Source organism: Dendropsophus ebraccatus, chromosome 3, assembly GCF_027789765.1.
Source record: "Dendropsophus ebraccatus isolate aDenEbr1 chromosome 3, aDenEbr1.pat, whole genome shotgun sequence".
Taxonomy (NCBI): Eukaryota; Metazoa; Chordata; class Amphibia; order Anura; family Hylidae; genus Dendropsophus; species Dendropsophus ebraccatus.
Window position 1 is genome coordinate 136,933,175 of NC_091456.1, and position 26,856 is coordinate 136,960,030.

Below are 26,856 nucleotides of genomic sequence, written 5' to 3' on the forward strand. Positions count from 1 at the left end.
TCAGGAACAGAATGTTATGGCGTGTCATTTTATTAGCTGCTACAAAATCACCGTATCCAGATAATCCTTTGTAGAAGCCTATAGGCCGTGATACCACAACCTGTAATAACCATAGAGTCTCTTATGTATGACGTGCCTTTTTCTGGGCTACTGGAACAATATGTATCACATGCCTTTTACTGGGCTACTGAAACAGTATATATAAGTGCCCTTAGTGGGCTACTGGAACAATATGTATCACATGCCTTTTACTGGGCTACTGAAACAGTATATATAAGTGCCCTTAGTGGGCTACTGGGTTCAGTAGTAAGCCTGCCTGACCAAAACGCTACTAAAACCTCTCTCTCCCTGCTCCAAGATCTTTCCCTGGCTAGGTTGAAAGCTCATCTGCGGTCGAGAGGCGGGAGCCAAGTATTTAAGATTTGAGGTCATGTGGTTCAGCTATCCAATGAGAGTAGACACCGTTTTTGCACTGTGTGCGTACTCCCAGGGTCCCTCCATGGTCATTGGATTAACAAAAGCTCCAACTGCGATGGGAGGGCTTTCGAATGTTTCACGCGTATGCGCCTTATTACTCGATTGAATTTGAATCTTTCGAATACCGCGATATTCGATCGAATACCTACTCGATCAAATCATATTCGCTCATCTCTAATACTTCTATTAATAATTGGCATCAAGTTGGTCTACCTTATATATCCAGTGGAGGTCCTCATTTATTGAATTACAGATAGAGTGAGGTTGATGCCGTAGGGCAGGGGTCTGGCCCGTTATGTTTTCTAGCTGCTATTAAATCTGCCTGCAGGTCCATGCTGGGAGCTATAGATACAGTAATAGTAATTATAGTCATGTATTACATCTACAGTAAGAGGGCACACATATGACCAAAGGTGTAGAATCAAAAATATAAACGTCAAACAAATTCCTTTAAATCCCTTTAATATAGAGGGAACATTGGATGCTGTGCTATGTCTTATTTAGCATAATGAGATTCAAAGCAAAGATTCAGATAATATTTATATCATAAAAGTAATACTTTTCTAAACATTCATGTTTTTTAGGGAGCAATAAAAAAAAGGCAAAAACTAAAATTGTCTGGCAGTGAATAGATGTCTGATACATGTAAAGTCCTTGACTTATACAGTCTAATGATACCAATATAGCATATAGAATGTCAAATAAGTTAGTCATTCAATTTTACTGTTCATTTCAAGCATTTTAGTAGATATGGATATGGATTAATGCCTACTTGCAGCCCCATGAAAAAACACAAAGCACTGCTGCATCTCTTTACTTCAAAGAAATCAGCCCTACAGCCAAATGTTTCTGCTCATATTGGTTGCCTCCTAGTTAAGCAGAACTGAGTTTGTCACATGGCAAATAGTTTTACATAGGACTGCATAAACTTCACTGTACCTGAGAATCTGTACGACTAACAATGCAGTATGATGTTATAGGGCAGGAAGCTGGACAGACTGATCATTGTGTTATAGGAAAAGATTTAGTCTAACTTGTCATTTATTCATGTAAACCTCAGCTCATTCTGAACTAAGTAGTCAAGAGGGTGGGTATACTGAGTGATTGACAGCTCTCACTGTATTCCAGCTTATACACAGATTGCTGCCAATGGCTATGTTACCATAAAAAAGGCGGCCTTCTCATTAAATAGACAGCTGCCTTGCCTGATATTTTTACTTAGTGGGAACATAGCCAAACACTGAGAAGGATTGACCGTCTAGCCCAAAATGAACAAAGTAGTCAGTGACTGACAGCGCTGTACCCACACACTTCTAGGCATAGACTTAGGCATCTGTCAATCACTGAGCAGGACCTCCCACTTGACTGCTTAGCCTAGAATAAGCATAAATAAATGAGAAGTTATCCTGAAAGTTTACCACATCTGCTCCAATCCTCCTGCTCTATAACATGCTGCTTGCAAGTTGGACTGCATTTTCAATGTGACAGACATACTACTCTTCACAATGGGAATAATTAAAGAGCATACTCGGCTCGGCTACACACATCTGTATTTTCTGATCATATTGTATTGTGGGTTAGATTGTATCTAGTCTTATGAGTACTATTGTGTATTTGCTCAGGAGTCTTGTGAGGAGTTCATTGTTGCAGATAGTGTGGGTGGATATACTTGTTCACAGGTAAATCCCATGTGACTCTAGGTGGGTAAATGAATTGTATTGTTCATAGTGAGAATCTGTGGAGCAATGCTAATGAAAATGACATATCCTTGGCATGCCTAGATGACTTGTCTGCCTTACTATGATTCTTCCCCCTCTGCTCTGCACTATTCCATGTAACCTTATAAGATCCAGTGTCAGGGAGGCAGCACAGGAGGCTCTTACAGCAGCACAGGCTTCATGTGACCTAGATGGAGAATACATTGGAGCTGCAGTTCCTCCCCTGGAAATTTAAGACGGAGGATAGAAGCTCTGTCATTTCCTAACACACTGCTGAATGGGACTCACAGATAGGAAGCGGAGCTGCCACAGCTGGGTCTGATCCGCACAAGTCTTCTCCAGTCACCTTGTGCTGGTATACACCAGACTATGGATTACTGTACAACTCCTAGAAGACGGGCATTTTCTTTTACACACTGACTTCTCTGACTGATCAACATGAGTATTGTGCTCAAGCCAAGATCCCGCTCCACGAGTTCCCTTAGGACGACTGATGGGCTCTGGTAAAGTACATGTACACTTTGTGTACTTAGATTTACTGTAAATAGGTGTAGTGGTGCTGTGTTTGTCAGTTGGTACAACTTACAGTATTTTAATGAGACTGCAGGTAATCTTACTGCAAAATCTTAGCTCAAAATTCAGCTCTGCTACATCTGTTTCAAATGGTACTTTTATGTTAGGCGCTAAAGTGTTATGGCGTTATGTCGCCAAGGGTATATTAGTTGGACTTATTAACCAGTTGGCATAAAATTGATCATATATATATATATATATATATATATATATATATTACAGTATTATGCTGGTTTCATATTAGCATAACGACACATTTTTGCACCCATATAATATAAGCAACTCCCAGCTGACGGCAGGTCTAATGGCTCAGGTCTAACCTCCCTTAATATAGGCAGTGGCGGATTATTTGTACTATAGGCCCCGGGCTGTTCTCTAGAGTGGCCTTCACAGTATGGGGTAAATAATGACACATTATATTTAAGGTGTTCCTGTAAACTTACCTTTAAACAGCACTGCGCACAATAGTCATTTTTTCCAAATTACTTTACGCTTTGAATTTCGTGCCTAAATACCTAATAGAGGCGGTACGCCTACATGCCTAAGCTTCCTGCTTAATTTTTTTTGTCCCCATCTCCAGCACAAGAACCTGCACTATAGAATCATATATCCCTAGGTCCATATTACACCTATGTGTCCATATTACACTCATCTAAGTACTTAACCCTATGGTGATGACATGGTAAAAATACCCCCATATCATCACCATACACTGTCATCATACACTGTGCACAGGACATTGTGGGACATTGGCTACATGTCCTGGGCACTGTATACAGCAATGTCATGGTGACACATCCATCTGGTTCCCTGAAGCTGCAGCAGTGCTGGATCAGGAGGGATCAGAAGGTTAAGTATAGCTTTTTATTATTATTATTATTTCTATACCCATCCCTACTTTTTCATGGAGCCAAAACCCTTTTAGGCTCTGTTCACATGCCTTGTGGTCATAACAGAGCCACGACCAACATCATATCTCCCAAGTGTCCCTGTTTTGGAGGGACAGTCCCTACTTTTGACCCACATGCCTCTGTGCCTCTTTGCCCGTTACATGTCCCTCTTTTTGACCTAGGAATTAGATTTGCATTAATAAAGTTTTTATGTTGCTCTAGAAAGTGTCTGGTTTCTTACTGTATAATAGACCCAAACCTGCAGATTATTCTATCATGTGGTGTATGATGAATACTAAAAATTGTTCTATTTAGATGAATCATATGATATTATGGCCCTCTGTCACACATCATTTCACACATGCAGACTCATTGATTTCTATGGCCCCATACACACATCTGGAGTGTTACGGATCCATTCTGGAGCCATGTTCCGCGACACAAAAAACAATTAAGCCATTGTGCGTCCGTGTCACTTATATGACAATGGTCCCTGCAAATGCGGACAGTTACTGAAACACATAGTAATCCTGTATGTTTGGATGCATCCTTGAATTAAAAACTATAGAAATGTCTGTAACATTTTCCTAGAGTGAACCACAAGTGTCCCTGTTTGGCCTTCCAAAAAGTTGGGAGGTATGCAACATGCCTCATCCAACTAATCCTGATGGATTCCAATCTTTGACTGGTCCCTTTTCCTTGGGAGAACTCGTGCAGGACCCCCTTCCTTCAAGGAGCTGCATGCCATAGGGGTCCTGTCTTCTAAGTGCATCATTGGCCCCAGTATGTCATTCCATAAAGGCTCTAACAGTACGTTGCTATGTTTCCTCAGAATAATGACCTTTCTAGCCCTTTTATATGAGTTTCTAAGTAAATACATATTCTGCATAGTGATTCTGCGTGTGTCATTAACACACCTTATCTGTGTAAGTGCTGAGCCCAGAACAACATGATAGCATAGCAAATATGTACATTGCCTGTGTGTTACCCAGAGCCCAGACACTGAAAGAAAGATGATCTTATTTACAGCAATCGCAGGACAATCATTCATGTGTTTTACAATGAACAGACACCAATTGGTGGTTAACCCTTTACATTCACCTCATTTCAGCAGTGTTCTCTATGGCTATAGACTTCTGCTCCTCTTCTCAGATTCGTAAAATGTCATCATAAATAAGTCAGACGCTTTATGGATGGAAAGTGGTTCATAAAATATGAATGTTAGCCTTACTTCATAGGATTCTTGAAGGTTGGTAGGAAAAGTTTTGTTCCTCCTGGTGTCAGAGACCCTGTGGTTACTCTAATTTAGAGGAACACCTCACACAGCACTCCAAACATATTTACAATGCAAGATGATGGGATAGTATAGTAAACTGAAGTCCAATATATGACAGGTGGTGTCACTATAGAGGTTGGCATGTATCATGGCACTAAAACTTCCACCTTAACTATATAACACAAAAATAAATAAATACTGATAAAAACAACTTCTACCTTATTATGGTGTAATTTTTCCAAAATTCAAGAAAACTCCAAAAGACCACCTTCTTGTTCAGACCATGTTTCCAGTTCCACCATATAGTATTGATACTGGCCATCTTCGGTGAGAATACAAGCCTATTAGAAGACACCTATTATTGCAATTTAGGTGGTCATCACAAAAGAGTTTTACTAGAAAGATTACTGTGTCCTGCGAGGCAGACATAGAGTATCTCTCTGGCTCCAATGCAACATATATAATAGGATCCAAACTGATATCCTTGTCATTGTCACTGTTTTGTTGAGACATGTCAAAAGTTTTCATCAGTCCGGATCTGAGAACGAGTCCGGAACGAGAGAGAAGAAGACCGTGCAAAGCGTGGTCCTCTCCCAGCTCTGTGTCACATGATGAGGCAGGCTCCTAATGTAAGTCTATGGAGCCCAACTCTTTCACTGACACAGAGCGGGGAGTGGACTGTGATTGGTATGGGTCTAAACACTCAGACCCGGACTGATCAAATCTTTTGACATGTCTCTATGACGTAAACAGGAAAGTACAACCAGCAAGTGCCAGGACTTATTGCACATACTCCCTCTAGTGTACACACAATAAAAACAATAAAAAATTAGATTCTTATCAAACTATTTGATTAAACAAAATGTACCATCTCACCACGTCGACGTGCCCTCAGAAAGATGGTTCCTTACACTAACCTTGGCCTCACATTAAGCCTACAAACTGGGCAAAAGTTTTTCAAAATGACAGGTACACTTTAAAGAACAGTAGTGCCTTGGATTAGGAGCATAATTCCTTCCGGGACCATGCTTGTAATCCAAATCCACTCTTACACCAAAGCAAATTTTCCCATAAGAAATTATTGAAATGCAAACAAATGGTTTCATGCCTCAAAAATAATAACATGTAAGACAAATGAAGCAAACATTTATAAACAGCTGAATATGTGATATTATAAGTAACTGTACAGTATAAATATCAGCATGTGGAGTATAATGTATATTAAGTGCATAAACCTGATAACACAGCAGCAGTTTGTAGATACAGGATGGAACTGCAGATCCCCATAATGCAGTAGTGTAGTACAACAGGCTAGAATAGAGAAGCAGGGCTGCTGTCAGAGGTCTGTGTGGTCACATGACAGCAATAGGGAAGGTGTGTGTGTTCAGCATGGACCGATCAGGACTGACAGAGACTGCAGGGAGCATGAAGGAATGAGCAGGGCAGATGTGGGCACAGTTAAGCAGCACTCTCTGGCCGGGGAGTAAGGGGTTACAGCTATGAAGAGATTACCTCCACAGTCCTGTCCCCTGATGTAAGCCCCAGCCTGAAGTGGATCTACTATGATTTGGAAGGTGAGGGAGACTTCCTTGGTCAGAGTACAGTGCTATACCATCCTGTGCAGGCCATACCCCTCCCCCATTCTCCCTCCCAAAACTGTAAGCTCTTCTTGCACAACGCTCTTAAACCAAGTTACTCTTACACCAAGGTACCACTGTATACCTATCATGATAAAAAAAAAAATAAAAAAAAATTATCCTACTTTTGAGACCTCAAACAATCAGGAGAATGAGTGAAAAGCAGTGTGTGGCAGCACGCTGCACTTTCCTGCCGTCATTCATCTCCATCCAGGCAGCTCCATAAACATATAATGGGGTTGCCTGGACAAAGATCACTGCAATCCAGGCACTTCTCCCAGCTTATTCTCCTGATCGGTCTCATCAGTGAGACTTTTAACAATCACAACTTTTGACATATCCCTGTGACATGTCAAAAGTTTTTTTTTATGACAGTGTCAATTTAATCATGGCCTCTTCATGTGAGATACGTTGTGATTCATATTTTTTTCAGTGCAAATGCAGAGGAAAAAAGTTTGCACAAATCTGACTTGTGTGAACTTACTGGATGCGTCATAGGAGATATGTTTCCAACAATACCTAAATGGAAGATCTTAGTGATAAGTGCTCCTATAAATTCCATTATAATCTCTCATGAGTTTATAATAGTGGACATCCTATGGGCCGGCAGCCCTCATCATTGTACATCGATGAATGTCCTCAGCTCAGTCAGAGGTCGGCTGTTTTCTGGTAACTGTATAAAGGTGGAATACAATGTTCTGCAGATGCTGAATGCGGCTTAAGAACGCCTTAGACATGAGATTCCATCTGTAAGGATAGTGCATTGTCTTGCAATAAGTTAACCCCCCCCCACCCTGAAAGGAAAAGGCAAATCAGCAGAATCTATCCCGGTGTTAATTTCAGACGCAGTCACCTCTTCACGTATTGATTTATTTGTCTGCATCTTGGAGTAGCCAAGGACTTGTCCTATCATCATCCCTGCCATTCACATATATTAGCCAAAGTGCTGTATAGTAGTGAGATGATAATACACATTACTTATATGTTATAAGACAAGGACTGAGGAATGGACTGTTTAACGTTTTAGGGAAAAACTGCTAGTGCGTGAGAATGAGACAGACTTGTGGGAACTGGTGCTGCAGTTTTCCAGTGCATAGAGATGCCAGTATAACTTTCCGGAGCCTACTTATTGATTGTGAAGCTTTTTATAGCATGTCCTAGGATTTCACTATAAAACAGCAGAAGCTGGCCCTATTTTTATCTGTTTTTGCTCCTATTTGAGTTCCTGTTAGTGAGGTTTACATATAAGAGATCTGTGCTGTTTGGCTTGATATGGACAAAAAGGATATCCAAAGGCCAAAGAAGACGCAGTTCACACATTGACTTGTGTGCTGTTTTATGAACAGCCCAGTATATACTTATGTAATGTATTTGGCTGTTGAATGGACTTAGGAAATGGTTCCTTCAAAAGTCCTTTTTAAGATTAAGAACTACAAACTAAACATTTCAGTCAGACCCCTATAACTAGTATTGGAACATCCCATCCCAGGTAATGTATGGTTTACATGCAAAAGTTTATAACTTTTATGTTTTAAATAATTGTGTGATTCTGAGCGTTGGGGCATGCTGTGCGCACAGACACTGTACAGTGACACATGGAACCCCTATGTGGCGTGGCCAGGCTTGCCTTCACCCGGGGGATAAGTTCATTTTGATGTGGCCTGGCACCCAGCACCCTGCTGTAGGCTCTCCATGTGCTGTCATGTATTGCTGTACTTTACTCACCTATACATGCATTATTACTAGAGATGAGCGGACTTTTCGGATTTCTGGTTTGTGAGAACCAGAACGATCGGCATCGGATTTCTGCTGTCTGCTCGCTCTGTGCAGCGGGTGGATACCTCCTAAGGAACGCCTGGAAAACTGGGATACAGCCATTGGCATTGGCTGTATCCCAGTTTTCTAGGCGTTCCTTAGGAGGTATCCACCCACTGCACGGAGCGAGAAGACAGCGGGAATCCGACGCCGATCGTTCTGCTTCTCACAAACCAGAAATCCGAAAAGTCCGCTCATCTCTAATTATTACTACTACTAATACTATTATTGTGTGAGCTGATAATTCTTCAACTCTATCAGATTTGTGATTCTTTCAGGAGGTGAAACCAGAGTTTATGAGAATTAGATCAAGTGTGTGTAAGGAGGAGAAACTACTAGAGCCAGAGACATACATATGGTGTGACAGGAATGGTCATGTGGTGTTACGGGCTGGATCACGTGGTGTGACAGGCAGGGTCATGTGGTATGACAGGTAGGGTCATGTGGTGTGAAAGACAGGGGGCATGTGATGTGACAGGTAGGATCATGTGGTCTGACAGGTAGGGTCATGTGGTCTGACAGGCTGGATCACATGGTGTGACAGGCAGGGTCATGTGGTATGACAGGTAGGGTCATGTGGTGTGAAAGACAGGGGGCATGTGATGTGACAGGTAGGGTCATGTGGTCTGACAGGCTGGATCACATGGTGTGACAGGCAGGGTCATGTGGTGTGACAGGCAGGGGTCATATGGTATGACAGGCAGAGTCATGTGGTGTGACAGTCAGGGGGAATATGGTATGACAGGCAGGATCATGTGGTATGACAGGCAGGATTACGCGGTGTGACAGGCAGGATCTCACGGTTAAACAGGGAGGGTTATGAGGTGAGTGCTACTAATGCAATAGTCAGGAGACTGGGATGCCTCCTCACTCCCCCTCCCATACTTTTCAGCTATACAGCCAAGAGTAAATAAGGCTGTGTTCACACTGCGTTTTTGCAATCCGTTTTTTGCAAAAAAACGGATGCATTTGTGTGCATCCGTTTTGATCCGTTTTTCCATTGACTTCCATTGTAAAAAAAACGGATCAAAACGGATCCGTTTTTTTTGACGGACACAAAAAACGTAGCTACACTACGACACTACTTTTGTGTCCGTCAGTGGAAGTCAAAGGAAAAACGGATCAAAACGGATGCACACAAATGCATCCGTTTTTTGCAAAAAACGGATTGCAAAAACGCAGTGTGAATCCAGCCTAAGAGACAGCAGAGACTGAAATTTATGTGAAAGAAGTCACTGAGAAACCCTTAGTTTACCATGTTGTGTGAACCAGGACAGGAGCCCCATGGGAGATGTGGCTGGGGAGCCCAGGATCTGTGAAGGCTGAGTTAGGAGCTTTTTCTGCCTGATGTGTCAGAGACTGTACTGTAAGTCACTGAGTCTCAGCAGACTCGCACAGTGCCCCAGGGTGTAACTGGTGGAAATGAGTACTGGTTTCCTGTGTTTGTCTACCGGCTGGTACCAACTTCATATTGTTGTGAATTTCCAAATAATAAAGAGAAATAAACCACAATATGTGTTTGTGACACCTTCTAAAGCCACATTTACCACCCGGTGGTCCAGAAGGGTATTCTGCCCTACGTCCACCCTGTGCCTCGGGGCATCCTTACAGACCAATACAGTTTACAGAGTTAAGATATGCAATAAATAAAGAATTGTTGGTGCAGTTTTTATTTCATTACATATCCAACACTAATGACATCAAGGATATACATTACAGCATAGAGTTGAGGGCCGTCACACTCAGTACATGTCTATGAACATTGACTCAGGTTTATGGCAGGTTTACATAGACAGAGTATTAACATTGTTTAGGAGATAAGAGATAAGAAGTCATATTTGTCTTCCTTTTACATCATCACATTGCTGCATAAGTACAATAATCACAGTGCAAAACTATAGTACTGTACTAAGGTACACATGGTACCTTACATATATCCATCTCTGCTTCCAGAACTAACTACTGTATACTTTTATTCTGTGGTGCAAAGAGTCAAGCAGACTTTGACATTTGGCTAAAACCAAAGCTTCTGAAGTGCTAAGGGCTGTCATGTCTCCTAGCTCCCCCTACCCTGAAGGGAGTTCAGATCCCAGATGTCAATCAAGCAGAGATAGGGATGGGAGGGGGAGTGAGTGGTCTTTCCAGCCCTCAGCTTTTCATAAGCTTGGAAAAGCCTCATTGACACTTGGCACCAGAGCAAGACTTTTTTACATAAAAGCACCATAAAGCCTTATCCTACAGTCTGGAAGCACAAATGAATATACCGTATAAAAGGTACCATGTGTCTCTTTGACCTTACAGCTATCGAACAATTTGGAACCTGAATTGCATCTGAGAGATTTACAATGTCCAGCATGTCCCATAGCCAAATAGTTCTATCGCATTCATGAGCCAAATGGGTGCGGCACTAAATAGCCCCAGGGTGATAACCTTGCATATAAATACAGTTTGTCTTGTGATATCATCATAGGTGGAAACAAAACAAAACAATTGCTGGTTATATTGAGGTCTATGAGTATAAGTAGGCTTCCCTGACTTTGATAAAACCAGGACAGTAACCTGCTGAAGTGTTGACTATCAATAACTATATAGATTGCTCAACATTTCTGGTGAGCTGAATGCCAATACTTGAATCCTGGGAGGAGCTATGTAGTTTGGATGGGCCATGGGCCAAGGTGGCATGTCTTTTATTGTGTATGTTTGTTCTCTAGCTCTGCACAAGTATAATACTTTAGCAAACATTCTTATTGTTCTTCTCACTTCCGTTGACAATTCCCACTGTAATGTTATATCAAATGGCAATTTATGTAAAGTGTAAGGGTCCACAGCCTAGTTACACCATATCATACAATGACATCAGGCCATATCAGTATTTTATTGGGGCCTCTAGTACCCTCACTCCATGGGTGGCATAAATATAAACAAGGCAAAAAACTGTGCATTCAAAAAATCCCCAAATTTGCTATACATCACACAAAAAGTTTATAAATTTGACATTTAGAGAAAAGTGCAATCCAGGAAAGCAGACTTAGGCTATGTTCACACAGAGTATTTACAGTATTTGCAGAGTCTTTTGGCCAGTTTTTATTTTATTCTTTATTTTAGTTTTGAAAAGTATATAAACACATAACTGTCCGTCATAATACAGCACAGTAAGTGAACAAAGGTGACAGCTTAATTAAGGCTAAGTGATATAACAAGACCCAGTACAACCAGAACTGATATATAAGAAATTTCAACTACATCAACAACAATCATGCGGGAAAGTGAGCAATAGTGTGCCGAAGTTCATTGTACCATATGAGTCCATATGGTTGGGGTAGCTCAGGCCCGTTCTAGAAGTAAAACCGTAGTTACAGACCTTTTGTATCTTCAATCACTTTTGGAGTTGTAATAACCAACTTCAAGGAGGGGAAAGGGTGGTTTGAGGTGAGGGGGGACGGACGGTAGAGAGTAAGGATAGAAGGGGGAGGGGGTCCTCTCTTTTGGCCATTTTTTTTCAACCAAAACAAGGTTGAAAACACAGAAGCTGTGCAAATCTTCCCATTATAATTTTCCTTTCAGTTCCTTTACTGGTTTTGGTTAAAAAACGACTGACCAAAAGACAGAAATGCTGACTAAAATACAATGTGTAAACATAGACTTAGGCTAAGTTCTTAATACAGGATTTTAGCGGGAAAAGACAGCTGTCTATTGATAATGACAGCCACAAATATTGATTATGAACATTATTTGTATCAAAAGACAGCCACCTTTTGCCAATAAATGATGGCCCATTCCCTCAATTAGAACATATCCTAAAAAGGTACAGTACAAGTGATAAATGTAGCCTTTCAATGTTTCCTGTGTATTGACTGGGAGAACTAATACAGTATCTAGAATCTCCTTCAGACCAGGCCCGATGACTCCGCTCCTCTGCAATCCGGCGTTTGCCCCTGGCTTCTCGGCACCTAGACTTTTACTCTGGTCCTCTGAGGCATTGCCCCGCCTTAGAGATGTGGTAGTTAATGGTTCTGTACCTGATCTAGCCTCTTTGGGGGCCGGGAGCCCTGGGGTTAATCTTTCCTGGTTGGAGTTGGAGCAGGTGCAATCATTCTTCAGATTCTTATTCTCCGAGACAGTTTATTCTCCAGAAACCACTGAGTTTGACGATCTATTCTTGTTAAACACTGGTGTCCCACACTCTTTATCAGTACTATATCCTATCCGTTCCTGCTTCAAAAATGCAATGGGGATCCACCACTGTTCTTCACGAAGTGGGAAGAGGACCTGGGGATTACATTTGATGAAAGCTCGAAACTAAAAATATGCACTTTGACCCATGGTTTATCCTTGGCAACAAAGGCTAAAGAGAAAAACTATAAAATCTTAGCTCGTTGGTATTATTGTCCCGTACGACTTCATCAAATGTACACCTCTGCGTCAGACTTATGTTGGCGATGTGAAACCGCTGCTGGGTCCATGCTCCATATATGGTGGGAATGCCCTGCCATACAGGAATTCTGGGGGAAAGTGTTGAGGGTGTACGAGATCTACTCGAGTAAAAAAAATTACTAACACCCCACAAGTCACCCTTCTATCATTGATCCCGGGTTCTCTTAGCCACATCAAGAAAGGGATTCTAAGACACATGTTGACCGCTGCACGCATGGTGATACCCAAGTATTACACATTGGAAAACCCAAGTAATACCTTCTCTGGCCGAATGGGCGACAGAGTTGAGAGAAATTGGTCGTATGGAAGAAATAGTGGCTGAGGCGCATGATCGGTCGGATGAGTTTGACCTGATTTGGCTACCTTGGCGGACGTTCATGGACTGCGGGAGATTCCTAAATTGCGTTGGTGGTTCGGGACACTTAGCGGAGTTGTTTTGTTTTTCTTTCCCTTTCTCCCCCTGTTCTCCCTCCTCCACCTTGTGTGTGTTGTCTTGTTCGTCTTTTCTACTCTTATTGTTTCTTTGGCCTACACTCGTGATAAGTATAGCGCCAGCATATGCCATGTTATCTGTCAGCTGAGAGTTTATATTTGTCTTGTTTATGTTTTATATTTGTACAAAAATCTGGGTTCAATATTCTATGAAATAGTTTATGGATGGATAGAATCTTTGGTCATTTTATCTGCATTTTTCAGATTTTTTTGTTTTGGGTTAATAATACACATACTAAAGTTCAGTGTTGAAATTCATTGCACTTTACATTTACTTTACTTATGAAGAAACCTTATAGTTTGGCATGTACATGACTATAGTGATGCTTGGGATCATCACTATATTCAGGCTACTGTATGTTCACGTAACAATTTTCAAAGGGCGTTATTTGCTACTCAAAATAATGCCTGTTGTTTTGAGTGCCTGATAACATCTGTTGTTTTGCATACTTTAGTGGCCGACATTGCAATGACACCTGTTGGTACATTATTTAAGTTTAGGTTGGATGATGAAAACAAAGGAGTGGGCACCACAAAAATATTAAGGCATAATAGTGAGAGTGCTGCCCACTACCCTATAACAAGAGTACAAATACCAGAAAAAAAAGGACAGAAGAATATAGGTTGTAGACGGCTTCGTCAGCAGTCATTAAAGCTATTTTACACATTATTTTAGGTGTGCCTCTCACTTATTATACCTTATATTCTTCTTTTCTTTTTTTTTGGCTGGATGATAGATTTGGAGGTGGCTATTAGTGAATTGTGATGAAAAGATGGTGAAATGATGGACGAAAAAAAATCTGTGTGATCAACTTTGTTCGGCCACCAATAAATGTCCTGAACATTAATTTGATGGCTGCTGCACACAACGGCTGTTATTTTATGCATTGTGTGAATAAACAGCCATTGTTTTTTTTTATATATAATTAAAACCATTAAAGACTAAAAACAATGGAATGTAAGTTTTTAATAACGGACATTTTTTTAAACAAAAAAGACAGTGTGTAAACATGGCCTAAGAATATCAAAAGCAACAAACCTTGAAGAAACACGTTATATGGTTAACAAACGTTTCTCATTGCCATTTTATAACATCCGTTCCCCTTCACACAGTCTTTTCTAGTGCTTAAAAATTTTAAAAAACACGTAAATGGTACATGCATTTCTCATAGTTTTTTTTTTCTCTTTAATTGTTCTGGGACATTCATGTTTTACAAGCCCTGTAGAGGTAGAACTCTATTGAAAGTCAATCTCCGCAAGCCCCCATTACTAGAGCATGCTGCAATGTGCTGTAATCACTGACTGACTGAAAAAAAAAAAACACATCAAAAGGCTAAAAAAAAACTCTACAATAAAATGGGCAAGGGGCAGTTGCATATTTTGCTGTATGGGTAACGTGGCCCTGAGTATGTATATAATCATTAATTATTCATGTGAATCAAAAGGAACATACGTAGGCGTGTGAATATACAATGCAAATTATATATTGCACTTCCCTCTACATCTCATCTTTTGGAATGTGACTAGATGCCAAAGTCCTGGACATTGCTGACATCATCCTGTAGTACTGAAGGCTACACACACTTGTGATTCATCTCCATCATTCTGACCACATAGTTTGTGAACCTTCTATAAATATACGGCCTTATATAGTTACATTATACTGTGTACACCCTTGCCCGCATTGTAGATAAATATTTCATATTGTTTTAACGTGCTTTAGGCTATCCTTACACAATGGACCTTGAAGACAATACCTGTGAGAAATCCAAGGCAGACCCTAAGATTTATGTCATGAATCTTCACTTTGAAATGCTATGGATTAGCCCTTTCAATTTGGCTAATGGGCATGTGTCTAGCCACCATGGTCACTTGAGATGAACTAACCTATCTTGCCTAGAAAATCCCTTTTTATTCCAAGAACAAAAATAGCCCAAAACTGGAAATCTGTTGAACTTCCTACCATACAAGAAATTATGAAGATAGTTTAATTTAACGGCACAATGGAACATATGACGAGTAGGGCGAAAAGCTCTGTGGATAAAATGTTCTCCAACAAATGGAAAAAATGGTTGTCCTACCAAGGACTCTCTTCTGATTGAGGATTGGGTGCGTACTCTGGGTCTACAATGTTTGACACTGAAAAGCAGGTGTGATGTGGTAGTGATATGTGCTTCTTCCCCCCAATCTAAAATTTGCAACTTGTAAACCTGTGACTTGCCTTGTACTCTACTCCATGTGTGCAGAAGCTATAAGGACAGTTGTTGTACTGTTATTGTATTTTGTATAGTTTTGTTCATGTTATGACTTGTTGTTACGTCCTTTTAAAACTAATAAAAAATTTCAAACATAAAATCCCTTTAAAGTCCACTATGTGTTTTTTGGTCACAGGTGTCAAACTGTTGCAGAACTACAATTCCCATCATGCCTGAAGGGCTAAATCTTTTGATTTTTGCAAACTTTTGCAACAGCTGAAGGACTGCAAGTTTGACACTCCTATTCTAGGTGGTTTAATTTTTTTCTATTCCATGTAGATGGGCTTATGGCATGTGAGCAGTCTTTGGTTCTTTGGGGGAGTTTCTTTGTAGATCAAAGACTAAAACATAGAATGGCCGCCTGTTTGTACTTATATACCCTTTTTTATTTGAAAACATTTTTGGTCATTTTTATACGTGTCAGAAGGGTCATTTTAGTGTAAATGATGCTCTTTATGGTTTTAGCCTGCACTGTGGTGAATCTGTCACTTTTGGTTTTCATTTTCACGTTCTGTCTGATTCAGGCCCTTGAGTCACAAATAAGGGCGATATGTTTGGCGCTATTGTAGAAAGCTAAATATAGTCCAGCATGTTTATGTTTTGCATTGAGTTATTACAGATAGTGTTAGTGTTTTAAAGCTTTAGAAGTAAGATCATATTAACCTCACCAGTTTGTGTATTTAACGGTTTGCAAGGCCTGTACTGTAATGAAAGTCTGGTGTAACCCTGTAAAAGAGACTGACTATAGAATGCAGAAATGCAATCTCTTTAGCAATCTGGATTATATATATATATATATATATATATATATATATATATATATATATATATATATCTGGCTTCTACCTTCTTAGAGAAAGAGATGCAGCTGACTACACAACCTGACTACACAGCCTGACTACAGAATCTGACTACACAGCCTGACTACAGAACCTTACTACACAGCCTGACTACAGAACCTGACTACACAGCCAGACTACAGAACCTTACTACACAGTCTCACTACAGAACCTGACTACACAGCCTGACTACAGAACCTGACTACACAGCCTTACTACACAGCCTGACTACAGAACCTTACTAAACAGCCTGACTACAGAACCTGACTACACAGCCTGACTACAGAACCTGACTACACAGCCTGACTACATACCCTTACTACACAGCCTGACTACAGAACCTGACTACACAGCCTGACTACAGAACCTGACTACACAGTCTGACTACAGAACCTGACTACACAGCCTGACTACAGAACCTGACTACACAGCCTGACTACAGAACCTGACTACGGAACCTGACTACACAGTCTGACTACAGAACCTTACTACACAGCCTGACTACAGAATCTGACTACACAGCCTGACTACAGAACCTGACTACACAGCCTGACTACAGAACCTGACTACACAGCCTGACTACAGAACCTGACTACACAGCCTGACTACAGAACCTGACTACGGAACCTGACTACACAGTCTGACTACAGAACCTTACTACACAGCCTGACTACAGAATCTGACTACACAGCCTGACTACAGAACCTGACTACACAGCTTGATTACAGAACCTTACTACACAGCCTGACTACAGAACCTTACTACACAGCCTGACTACAGAATCTGACTACACAGCCTGACTACAGAACCTGACTACACAGCTTGATTACAGAACCTGATTACAGAGCAGACAGTAGTTGAAACCCACAAGTTAACCACATGATTCTGTACATCAGCAACACAAATCAGGTCTAAAGAGGCATGGCTCCTTATATTAGGAACTTAGCAACAAGAGGTGCAGTCTATATGTGAGTATAAACATTGAACATGTGTAACTCATGTTTTGTTGTCTTCACCAGAGACTTTTATTATTCTTGCAATCCTGTAATAACCATGGCTGAATGTAACAACACCAAATGTAGCTGGCGGTCCTTCCCCAGCTGCGCAACCCAGGGAAGAACGCCAGCTACCTTCAGTGTTGTTACACTTAGCCTTGTTTATTACAGGATTGCAAGAAAAATAAAAGTCTCTGGTGAAGACAACATAACATATAGACTGCACCTCTTGTTGCTCACTACCTAATAGAAGGAGCGTTGACAGACCGTTGAAAGGGCACGTTGATGGTACTTGTGAGCTAATCAAAATATATGCATGTGAAGTGTACACAATACCAGCAAATTTGTCTATTCTAAGGAGGCATAGGTCATGGGTCATCGTTTTAGATTTTTTATCTTTTGGCCCCAACTATTTTCTCAGACCTCTGTACTGTGGTTATGCTTCATGGAAACATATAAATACATTGATGACTGGGTGTTACTATTCCCCTTGTCCCTCAACATTCTAAGATAAGGTCCAAAATGTATGTTTGCTGAAAGGGTTATTGCCATTTAATAAGATTGTGGTATATTGTGAGGGGAGCTCTTGCGGCAACATGTTAGATTTAAAGGGAATATGGATAAATAAATAAAATGGGTAAAATGCCATAAGACATCATTAAAACCTTTACTTGCCTCTCTGCAGGAGCAGGGTGGGCAACCCAGCCTGTTTTCTAGCGGCCAACTTTTACTGACATTTAGGTCTTTAATGGTAGACAGTAAAGGATGGTGAATATAAAGCAAAAGTAAACAGTAATTTTATCAGTCATTTAGAATGGTGTTACTGTAGACTAGTCAATTTTTTCCAGATTATTGCATGTATGCTAATGTCCAATCAGAAAAGAAAGAAGTAGTTCTTCGGTGTTGTTGTCAATGTGTTTTGTTTTGTTGAACCAACACTGGATCATAGTGTATAAGAATAGAGAAAGAGAAGAAATCTGCTTTTAATCCTCATTTTTGGATTCACTCCTATTTTTGAGTTAACATTTAAACAAAACAAAGAAGAAGAAGGAAATAAAATTGCTCCCGGTGGGGTACGACCCACAACTACTTTATATGGAGTCTAAAAATTCAGGCCAATAAGAAAGTTATGCATTATGCTCAGTTTCACTTGTCACATGTAGGCAATGTGCAAGGCAATGTGTAGAGTAGTGATTGATGTATATATTTTCATGGGGAAAAAAAATCTGTGCCCCTCTTGGCTATATGTGTACCACTCTGTTAAATGTACATAAAAGAGAATGAGCTGGATTGAATTTATTGACTTCTGTGTGAAAGATACTAGGCACGCTTTATGACCTCTGCAGAGGTCATTGTGCAGGGCAGAGCTGAGCTCTGACCACCACCTATTGTAAATGGCATGGTCTATTCTTATCTATATACTGGTGTCACCCTTCATTGTAGGAGGAGGCTGAACAGTGGCGTAGCTTCCATAGAGGCAGGAAAGGCGGTTGCTATGGGGCCCATGGATGGAGGGGGGCCCAGGGAAGATAAGAGCCTCCTGTGTCCTTTTACTTAACCCCTTATGTACTGCAGTGTGTAAGTAACCCATTGTTCTCTTACATACTGCAACACAAAAAAGGGTTAACAATTAGCTCTCTCCCTCACTACTCTGATAACCTCTGACTTCTGTTCTCTGAGCTCCTGCAGAGGCCAGGTTATTAGTGCAGGAGTAGTGAAGAAGAGAGCTAAGTGTCTTCTGTATTAACTCTTTGTTTTTATTGCAGCAAGTAAGAGAACCCCGGGTCACTTACACACTGCAGTAAATAAAGGGTTAAGCAAAAGGTAGTCTGCTCCTACACCTATGTATAACCATGAGGCTCCTAATAGGCTGTTATAGTTAAATACAGTGGATACACAGAACAAGCAGACATTGGCTTTCTCCTCTGCCAGTCACTGTTGTGGCTGCACGCAGGATTCTGCCTCTGGCCACAAGAGAATTTTTTTTTTTGCCACATCATTATATATATATATATATATATATATATATATATATATATATATATATATATATATATATATATTTTATAGTGTGTATAATAGAGTTTTTTGCTATGGGGCCCCATGAATCCTAGCTTCGCCCATGAGACTGAAAAATTAATATCTGAATAGGAAGTGGCAGCTTAATATTACGTTTAGTGGCCAGATTAAAAACTATAAGATTTAAAGATTATTTTAAAACATAGATAATAAAATAAAAAAGTAGATTTTGTTGTGTGTTTAAAGTATTTTTCACATAAAACTTGATTCAGACAATAGGTTACCTTCTGGTGACATATTCCCACATAAAAACCTTAAATGCTAATTTCTTCCCCAAACTTTACAGGTATTTCCCCATAGAAATAACATAGTGCACACGTAACAGGCCTCAATATTCTATAATACACATTCAGGACAATGACTTACGTCTTTTGTGCTTTCTTTGTACACTTGGTTGCTTGTCAAGAAACGTCAGCGACGTAAGGATATACAAATATGAGCCATGATCTTTGCCAAGCAGACGTAATCTGTCATAGGATGTGTAAACAGCACGGCATCTGAAGACCTTAAACCATATGAGGACATCAGGAACAGAGCAGCTCTTGTATGTGCTTAGTGTATTAAGAAATTAGACTGAGCCCTGTGCTGATGTTGTACAAAGTATATAAATTTGTGCAGATGTGTAAAAGTAAAAGACATTTAGGTGGAAAATAAGAAAATAGAATAAATCATACTTGACCTGGATGTGACTGGTAGAAGTATTAGTAACTTGTGGTCAGGAGAGGGGTTAACTACAACACAAGGAGTCCCTGGGGGGGGGGTGAGGTGTTAACTACACTGCTATGGCCATCATGGGGGGGTAATTACACTGGTAGGGGCATTATAGGGTTAACTACACTGGTAGGGGCATCATAGGGGTTAACTACATTGGTGGGGGATTCATTGGGTTTAACTACACTGCTAGGATCATTGTGGGGGTTAACTGCACTACAAGGGGCATCATAGGACATTAATTACACTGCTAGGGGCATCATAGGGGTTAACTATCATACTAGGGGTATCGTGGGGTTAATTGCACTGCTAGGGGCATCATGGGGGTTAATAACAGCTAGGAGCATCATAGGGGGTTAACTACACTGTTAGTGGCATTGTGGGGGTTATCCACACTGGTAGGGGCATCATGGGGGTTAACTGCACTGCTAGGGGCATCACAGGGATTAACTGCACTGCTAGAGCCATCATAGGGGGTTAATTACACTGGTAGGAGGGGTTATCTGCACTGCAAGAGCCATCATGGGGGGGGGGGTAATTACACTGGTAGAAGCATCATAGGGGTTAACTGCACTGCTAGGGGCATCATGGGGGTTAATAATACAGCTATGGGCATCATAGGTTGTTAACTACACTGTTTATGGCATCATGGGGGTTAACTGCACTTCTAGGGCCATCATGGGGGTTAATTACATTACTAGAGCCATCATGGGGGTTAGCTACACTGCTCGGGGCATCATACAGGGTTAATTACACTGCTAGGGGTATCATGGGGTAAACTGCACGGCTAGGGGTGTCAAAGGGGTTAACTACACTGTTAGTGGCATCATGGGGGTTAACTGCACTGCTAGGGGCATTGGGGGGCAGTTTGGTTAGCGTAGTATTTTATTGCCAACCCACCGTGGCTATACACCTGTTCTGTACAGATGGGGTGTAAGAACTTAGAATTGTAGCCTCTGGTGGGTCCAAGGAACCCCAGTTCACTAGGACTTTTTATATTGTTCAGTTCTTTACATCATGAAGCCCCCCCCCCCCCCCCCCCCAGCCCTAGATCCCAGAGGACTGCTCCAGTTCTGCCAATGGAATGGACACCCTGAAGCCTTTTCCCTACATCCCTACATCTGGTGCAGATTATTGAATTCTCATATTTTCATCATTTCAAATACTTATATACAGAGAGATGAGTCTGGATTCATTTTAGCCGGACAGGCCACAGCTTAGATTCCATCATATTTATTTCTGAACATTTGGAGATTGCTGGGAGGAGGACCTTTGCACTCCCTTAATCCCAGCACAGGGCCAATGTCACATTGCTTCAATGATGGTATGCTAAAAAGGCAAGATAGAGTAGTGAAACGGTTTTATATGTTGGGGTTTAAAAGTATTACTGTCATTACATTGGATTTGTCATAGAGACATGTAAAAAATTTTGATCAGTCGCGATCTTGGTGCTGAGACCTCCACGATCACTAGAATAAATGGGGAGAAGCTGTCACAGGAGTGCTGCTTCTCCCTGCTGTCTCCTCACTACTAAAAACGGATTCCATAGAAAGTCTACGGAGGTAGAGAGAAAAAACTCATCTGAGTACTTCTCCCTCTTCATTCTAGGGATCAATAGGAGTCTCAGCACCAAAACCCTAACTGATCAATTTTTACATGTCTCTATGACGTGATACAAGTTTATTTAAATAATATTGATACTTTAACTGTACCAACACAATTATTCTGGACCTAGGTAACAGGGTCAATAATTTTTACACTTTTGTAATTTTTTGAAAAAACTTTTTTTTTTGTTTTGTTTAGAAGAAAAATAGTGTCAGTGTGTGGGTGGCTCACCTTAGCCCAAAGGCTGATGCATACTATGCCTGTAGTAGAAATATAATATCCATACACTGTAATATAATACAGTACCACAAACACTATTTATCTTTTGCATCTAAATGTTTGTGTATAATAAGTATCCATAACTAAGCAAAAAAATTAAAAGTTTTTACTTTGTCGCAGCCAATATTCTTGCTAGTCCAGTAATCCTGTTCTGTGGTCCAATATCTTCACCTGATATACAGTAAGTGAGAAATCGGATGGGTGTATTTAAAGTAGAAATCTGGCAAAAAATTTTATTAAAGTATTGTATTGCCCCCCCAAAAGTTATACAAATCACCAATATACACTTATTACAGGAAATGGACATAAAGTGCTTTTTTCCCTGCACTTACTACTGCATCAAGGCTTCACTTCCTGGATAACATGGTGATATCACAACCCGACTCCCAGAGCTGTGCGGGCTGTGGCTGCTGGAGAGGATAATGGCAGAGGGACACTGAGGGACACAGGGTACTGGAGCGACACTGACCATTCCTCTGCCATCATCCTCTCCAGCAGCCACAGCCCGCACAGCTCTGGGAGTCGGGTCGTGACATCACCATTTTATCCAGGAAGTGAAGCCTTGATGCAGTAGTAAGTGCAGGGAAAAAAGCACTTTATGTCCATTTCCCATAATGAGTGTATATTGATGATTTGTATAACTTTGGGGGGGGGGGGGGCAATACAATACTTTAATAAAAAAAAATTGCCGGACTTCTCTTTTAAGATGCATATCAGACCTACATGGAGATTTCCAGCTATTTGTTACAAAGCTTAAGAATATAAAAGTTCTTCACAATCCATCATGAGGCATCCTCTGTACTTTGGATTTTGATGTTCCAGCTTCTTCCTAGACTTATTGGCTAATCGGGGTTGTCTTCTATATATAGAGAGAGGTTTCATTCAAACTATTGCTGGATTTTTGTCACCCAGGACATAAAGACTAGGTGCCCTTTTTGATGACACACACCTATGGCCCAGAGGCATAGCTAGAATTCATGGGGCCCCATAGCAAACACAAATCATTGCATATATATATATATATATATATATATATATATATATATATATATCTGCTTTACTGCTGGTGCACTGATAACCCCTTACCCCTGCACATTTTCCTACTTGATTGCGCAGCTGGAGAACAAAGGTCAGAGGTTATCAGTGCAGTGAAGCAGAGATCTCTGTCTTCTGCTTGTTAACCCTTTTTTTTGTGTTGCAGCATGTAAGTAAACATTGGGTCACTTACACACTGCAGTACATAAGGAGTTAAGCAAAAGGACACACTCTCTTACCTTCTCCCCTGGCCCCCCCTCCTGCACAGGCCCCATAGCAACTGCCTACCCTGCCTCTATGGTAGCTACGCCACTGCTATGGCCCCATAATGTACAGCAATAACACTTTGTGAATTCAGCCTTAAAATAAATCATGGTGTTTAACATCCATGGCAGAAGAAGGACATGTAGCGTTCTCGTTGCGCCATCCACAGTGCCCTTATTACCACTTACAATGCCTACAGTGCCTTTAATATCCACCATGGTACAACCTACTACAAGCAAAATATCTTTCTGTATAAAACATAATTCATAAAACACCATATCCACCAAACTGGCTCAGAACAAATTTCAGATGCCACCAGAAGTGACTGGGCTAGAAGCCTGCTTTCTTGTTTATCTATGACAATTACATAAACACAAATGTCCTGATCTGTTTAAAGAGATTCTCTCAGTAGGATTATGTTGTCCTTTCTACGAGTAGCAGAAACTAGTGATGGAGAAGCTGAACAGATGATGTATCACCTACTATGTTCTGTGCAGCTGATTCAGAGAGATCCTGCTGAATAACAAGTACAATAGGTAGTCCTCTCCATTATGTGCTTGTGTGCAGTAGTTCTAGATATTCATGAGCACCAGCACACCCTGCCCACCAGCTCCTGATTGGCAGTTGTCTATCAATGTTGTGTATAGGCAGACAGTTGTCAATCAGCAGCTAGAGGGTGGAAGGATTGGTACAGCGTAAAGCCCATTCTCCTCTATATCAAGAGAACCGCTGAACAGAATGATGTAAGTAATACATTGTTCTGTTTAGTATTTCTGTCACCAGTTTATGCTGCACTCATTTAAGGCAACATAAACCTGCTGACAGATTCCCTTTAAATACACTGTGCTGCTATTGACATTTTGGTGATCAAATAAGGAATGAGTTTACCCTTCCGTTTTAAGATCTGGTAACATGAGGATAGAAACTGAGGCAAAATAAAAACTTTGCAGGACTCTAAATGAAATCTAAGGGTTTGTGTGTTTTTAATCTGTGTGTTTATTTACATACAACATTTACTTCTACCTGAGAGATTACCAGAGACAGTAATGGAGAACACATAAAATTTTCATGTCATCTAGCTCATAGACGTCTGTGACCAGGTTTAGTGTAATGTTTTATGACAAGGATGTTCAAAGTAAATGAGCCCCAGGGCAGCCTGGCCCTCTAAAGGATCCTTTGGTGGCCCCATTGTTGTGATATGCTTTTACTATAGTGTCTGACTGCTTAAACCCCCACTATTTTAAAGATTTCCCCACTTACTAAAAATAAACCTCTTAAAGGGGTACTCTAGAAAGATAAAACGCTTTCAAATCAAGTGATGTCAGAAAGCTAAATAGATTTGCAATTTACTTCTAATTCTTTCAGTACTCATCAGCTGCTGTATGTCCTGCAGTAAGTGGTGTATTCCTTAGATTGTTCAGGCATCCCAATAAAGTCGCTCCTATTGCACAAGGCGAGATGCTGCAGACCATCGCTGATCTTTAAAACATGTTCAAATATAAAGATCACCCGACATCATGCATCGATCATTACCTTTCAACATGTGCTTTTTCACGGCACGATTATCGGCCTGTTGGTTATTGGCCAAAAAAGGCTGATAATTGTTCAGTGTAATAGGGCCCTAAGCCTAGTAATAAGCTAATACTTCCTGTTCCGTAGAGAGAACTTTTCTTCAGTCTTCTTCTTATCATTACAGACAAGATTAGACTACACAAGGTTCACACAATGTCAAAAAAAGAGAAGAGGCGACCACCTTTTCTGTTTAAAAAGACGTCTGTTATTGCCGTGTTGTAATTGACTTAAGTGCAATGAATTAAAGTCAATAGAATGCTGAACATCCAATGCTCAGTGTATTAAACAAATATTGATGACAATTGTTTTCAGACGTCTTTTGCAAACAGTGGATGTTATTTTTTTAATTGTTCACAGATAGTTCTTCTTCTGTCACCATCCTTTCACTGTTTTTACTATTAAATTGATAGACTTTTTATTATAGACACATCCAAAGTACAATTAGTCCACCTGAACTAGAAAAATATAGCCACCAGTGGCGACCAAACAATAAAATGGACATAATTTTAAACGTAACGGACGTCATTTTTAGTTCTCAAAGACTGAGAGGAAAAAACGTGTGAACAAAGCCTCACAGTGAAAAGCGACACTAGTATATAGATTATATGGGATCAGGCCATTCACAATAGAAACAAAATATAAGACAGCGCTCCATAGCGTAATTCAGACAGGGCTGAAGTGGTGAAAGTACGCACATAGAACTCTGACCTGAGTAGGTTGTGCTGATTTAAGGCACAACTCTTAATGATAGCATGTGAATGAACCGCAGCCACTCCCGGCTAATCCCCACAGGGATTAAAGACAGTCAGTATCCTCCTCCACTCCTAGGCGGGTAAAACAGGCGCAGGTCCAAGAGGTAATAGTGATATAAAATATCATAAAATTTATTAAAAGAATTATGCCAGCAACACAACGCGTTTCAAGACTGGTCCGGTCTCTTTATCAAGTGTCTAAATGATTAGACACTTGATAAAGAGACCGGACCGGTCTCGAAACGCGTTGTGTCGCTGGCATAATTCTTTTATTAAATTTTATGATATTTTATATCACTATTATCTCTTGGACCTGCGCCTGTTTTACCCGCCTTGGAGTGGAGGAGGATACTGACATTCACAATAGACGGTCAGGCTCCACTCCCCTCTCCTTTTTTTGCACAATGAGCTCAACGCAGGTCACAAAGCAGGCCTAGAAAACTCTCCCATAGAGTCTCCTCTAGTCTATTGTTCCCTATATCCTTGTAGCTGCTGTTAATTGGTAATCTGTCATCTCCAAATGCTGTTAATAGAGCAGAGCAAAAGCTCAGGCAATATGGCTGCCCTCTGAAATTTTACAATCAAAAAATTAAAACAAATCACAATAAAGACAATATATTTTCTTTAGTTACACTGTATTTAGCATCAGAACAATACCATTGATACGCTGCATGCCTTGTTAGTTGTAGCCTGTGCTATAATAACTAATTTATAAGCAGAAAACGTCTAAATTGTAAAATCTTTATTGTCGGGGCACATCAAACCTTGTTTTACGCCCTGCAACTGCTCTGTGTCAATCAGTAGATGACTGCAGTTGCTCTACTTACATACCAGCACCTTTTCTATTCTCAGATTTTCTGTAGCAGCCAGGCTATGTACAGTGTAGTATATAGCCCCAAATGCTGCAGGATCTCTGTGAAAGGTAAGCATTGCATTTATAGGGAGGAGAGAGGGAGAGAGAGAGGAATGCTATTTATATGACATTAGTAGAAATCTTTATTTCATATGGATTACATCAATGTAAATTATGAAAATGAAATTCTGTTTCATTACAGTACAGTATACTGTATGTTCATAGCCAGAGATTCATTCTGGATGATGGTTCAGACTGACTCCGCATAGAAGAATTATGTGCATGTGGATGAACTAGTAATATTT

The 26,856-nt window shown here is 40.5% G+C and overlaps 1 protein-coding gene across 8 annotated transcripts in view; it reads left to right on the forward strand.

Moving 5' to 3' along the window:
• PDE4D (phosphodiesterase 4D) overlaps positions 1–26,856 on the forward strand; it is a 968,497-nt gene that overhangs the window by 758,727 nt on the left and 182,914 nt on the right. The window contains exon 1 of one of the 8 annotated variants that reach the window (XM_069962740.1): positions 2,403–2,698. The exons of the other annotated variants lie outside the window; for them this stretch is intronic. Within the exon in view, the coding sequence (XP_069818841.1) occupies positions 2,634–2,698 (65 nt within the window). The 5' untranslated portion in view covers positions 2,403–2,633. Of the gene's footprint in view, positions 1–2,402; positions 2,699–26,856 lie in introns of those variants that run through there. 8 annotated transcript variants of the gene reach the window in all.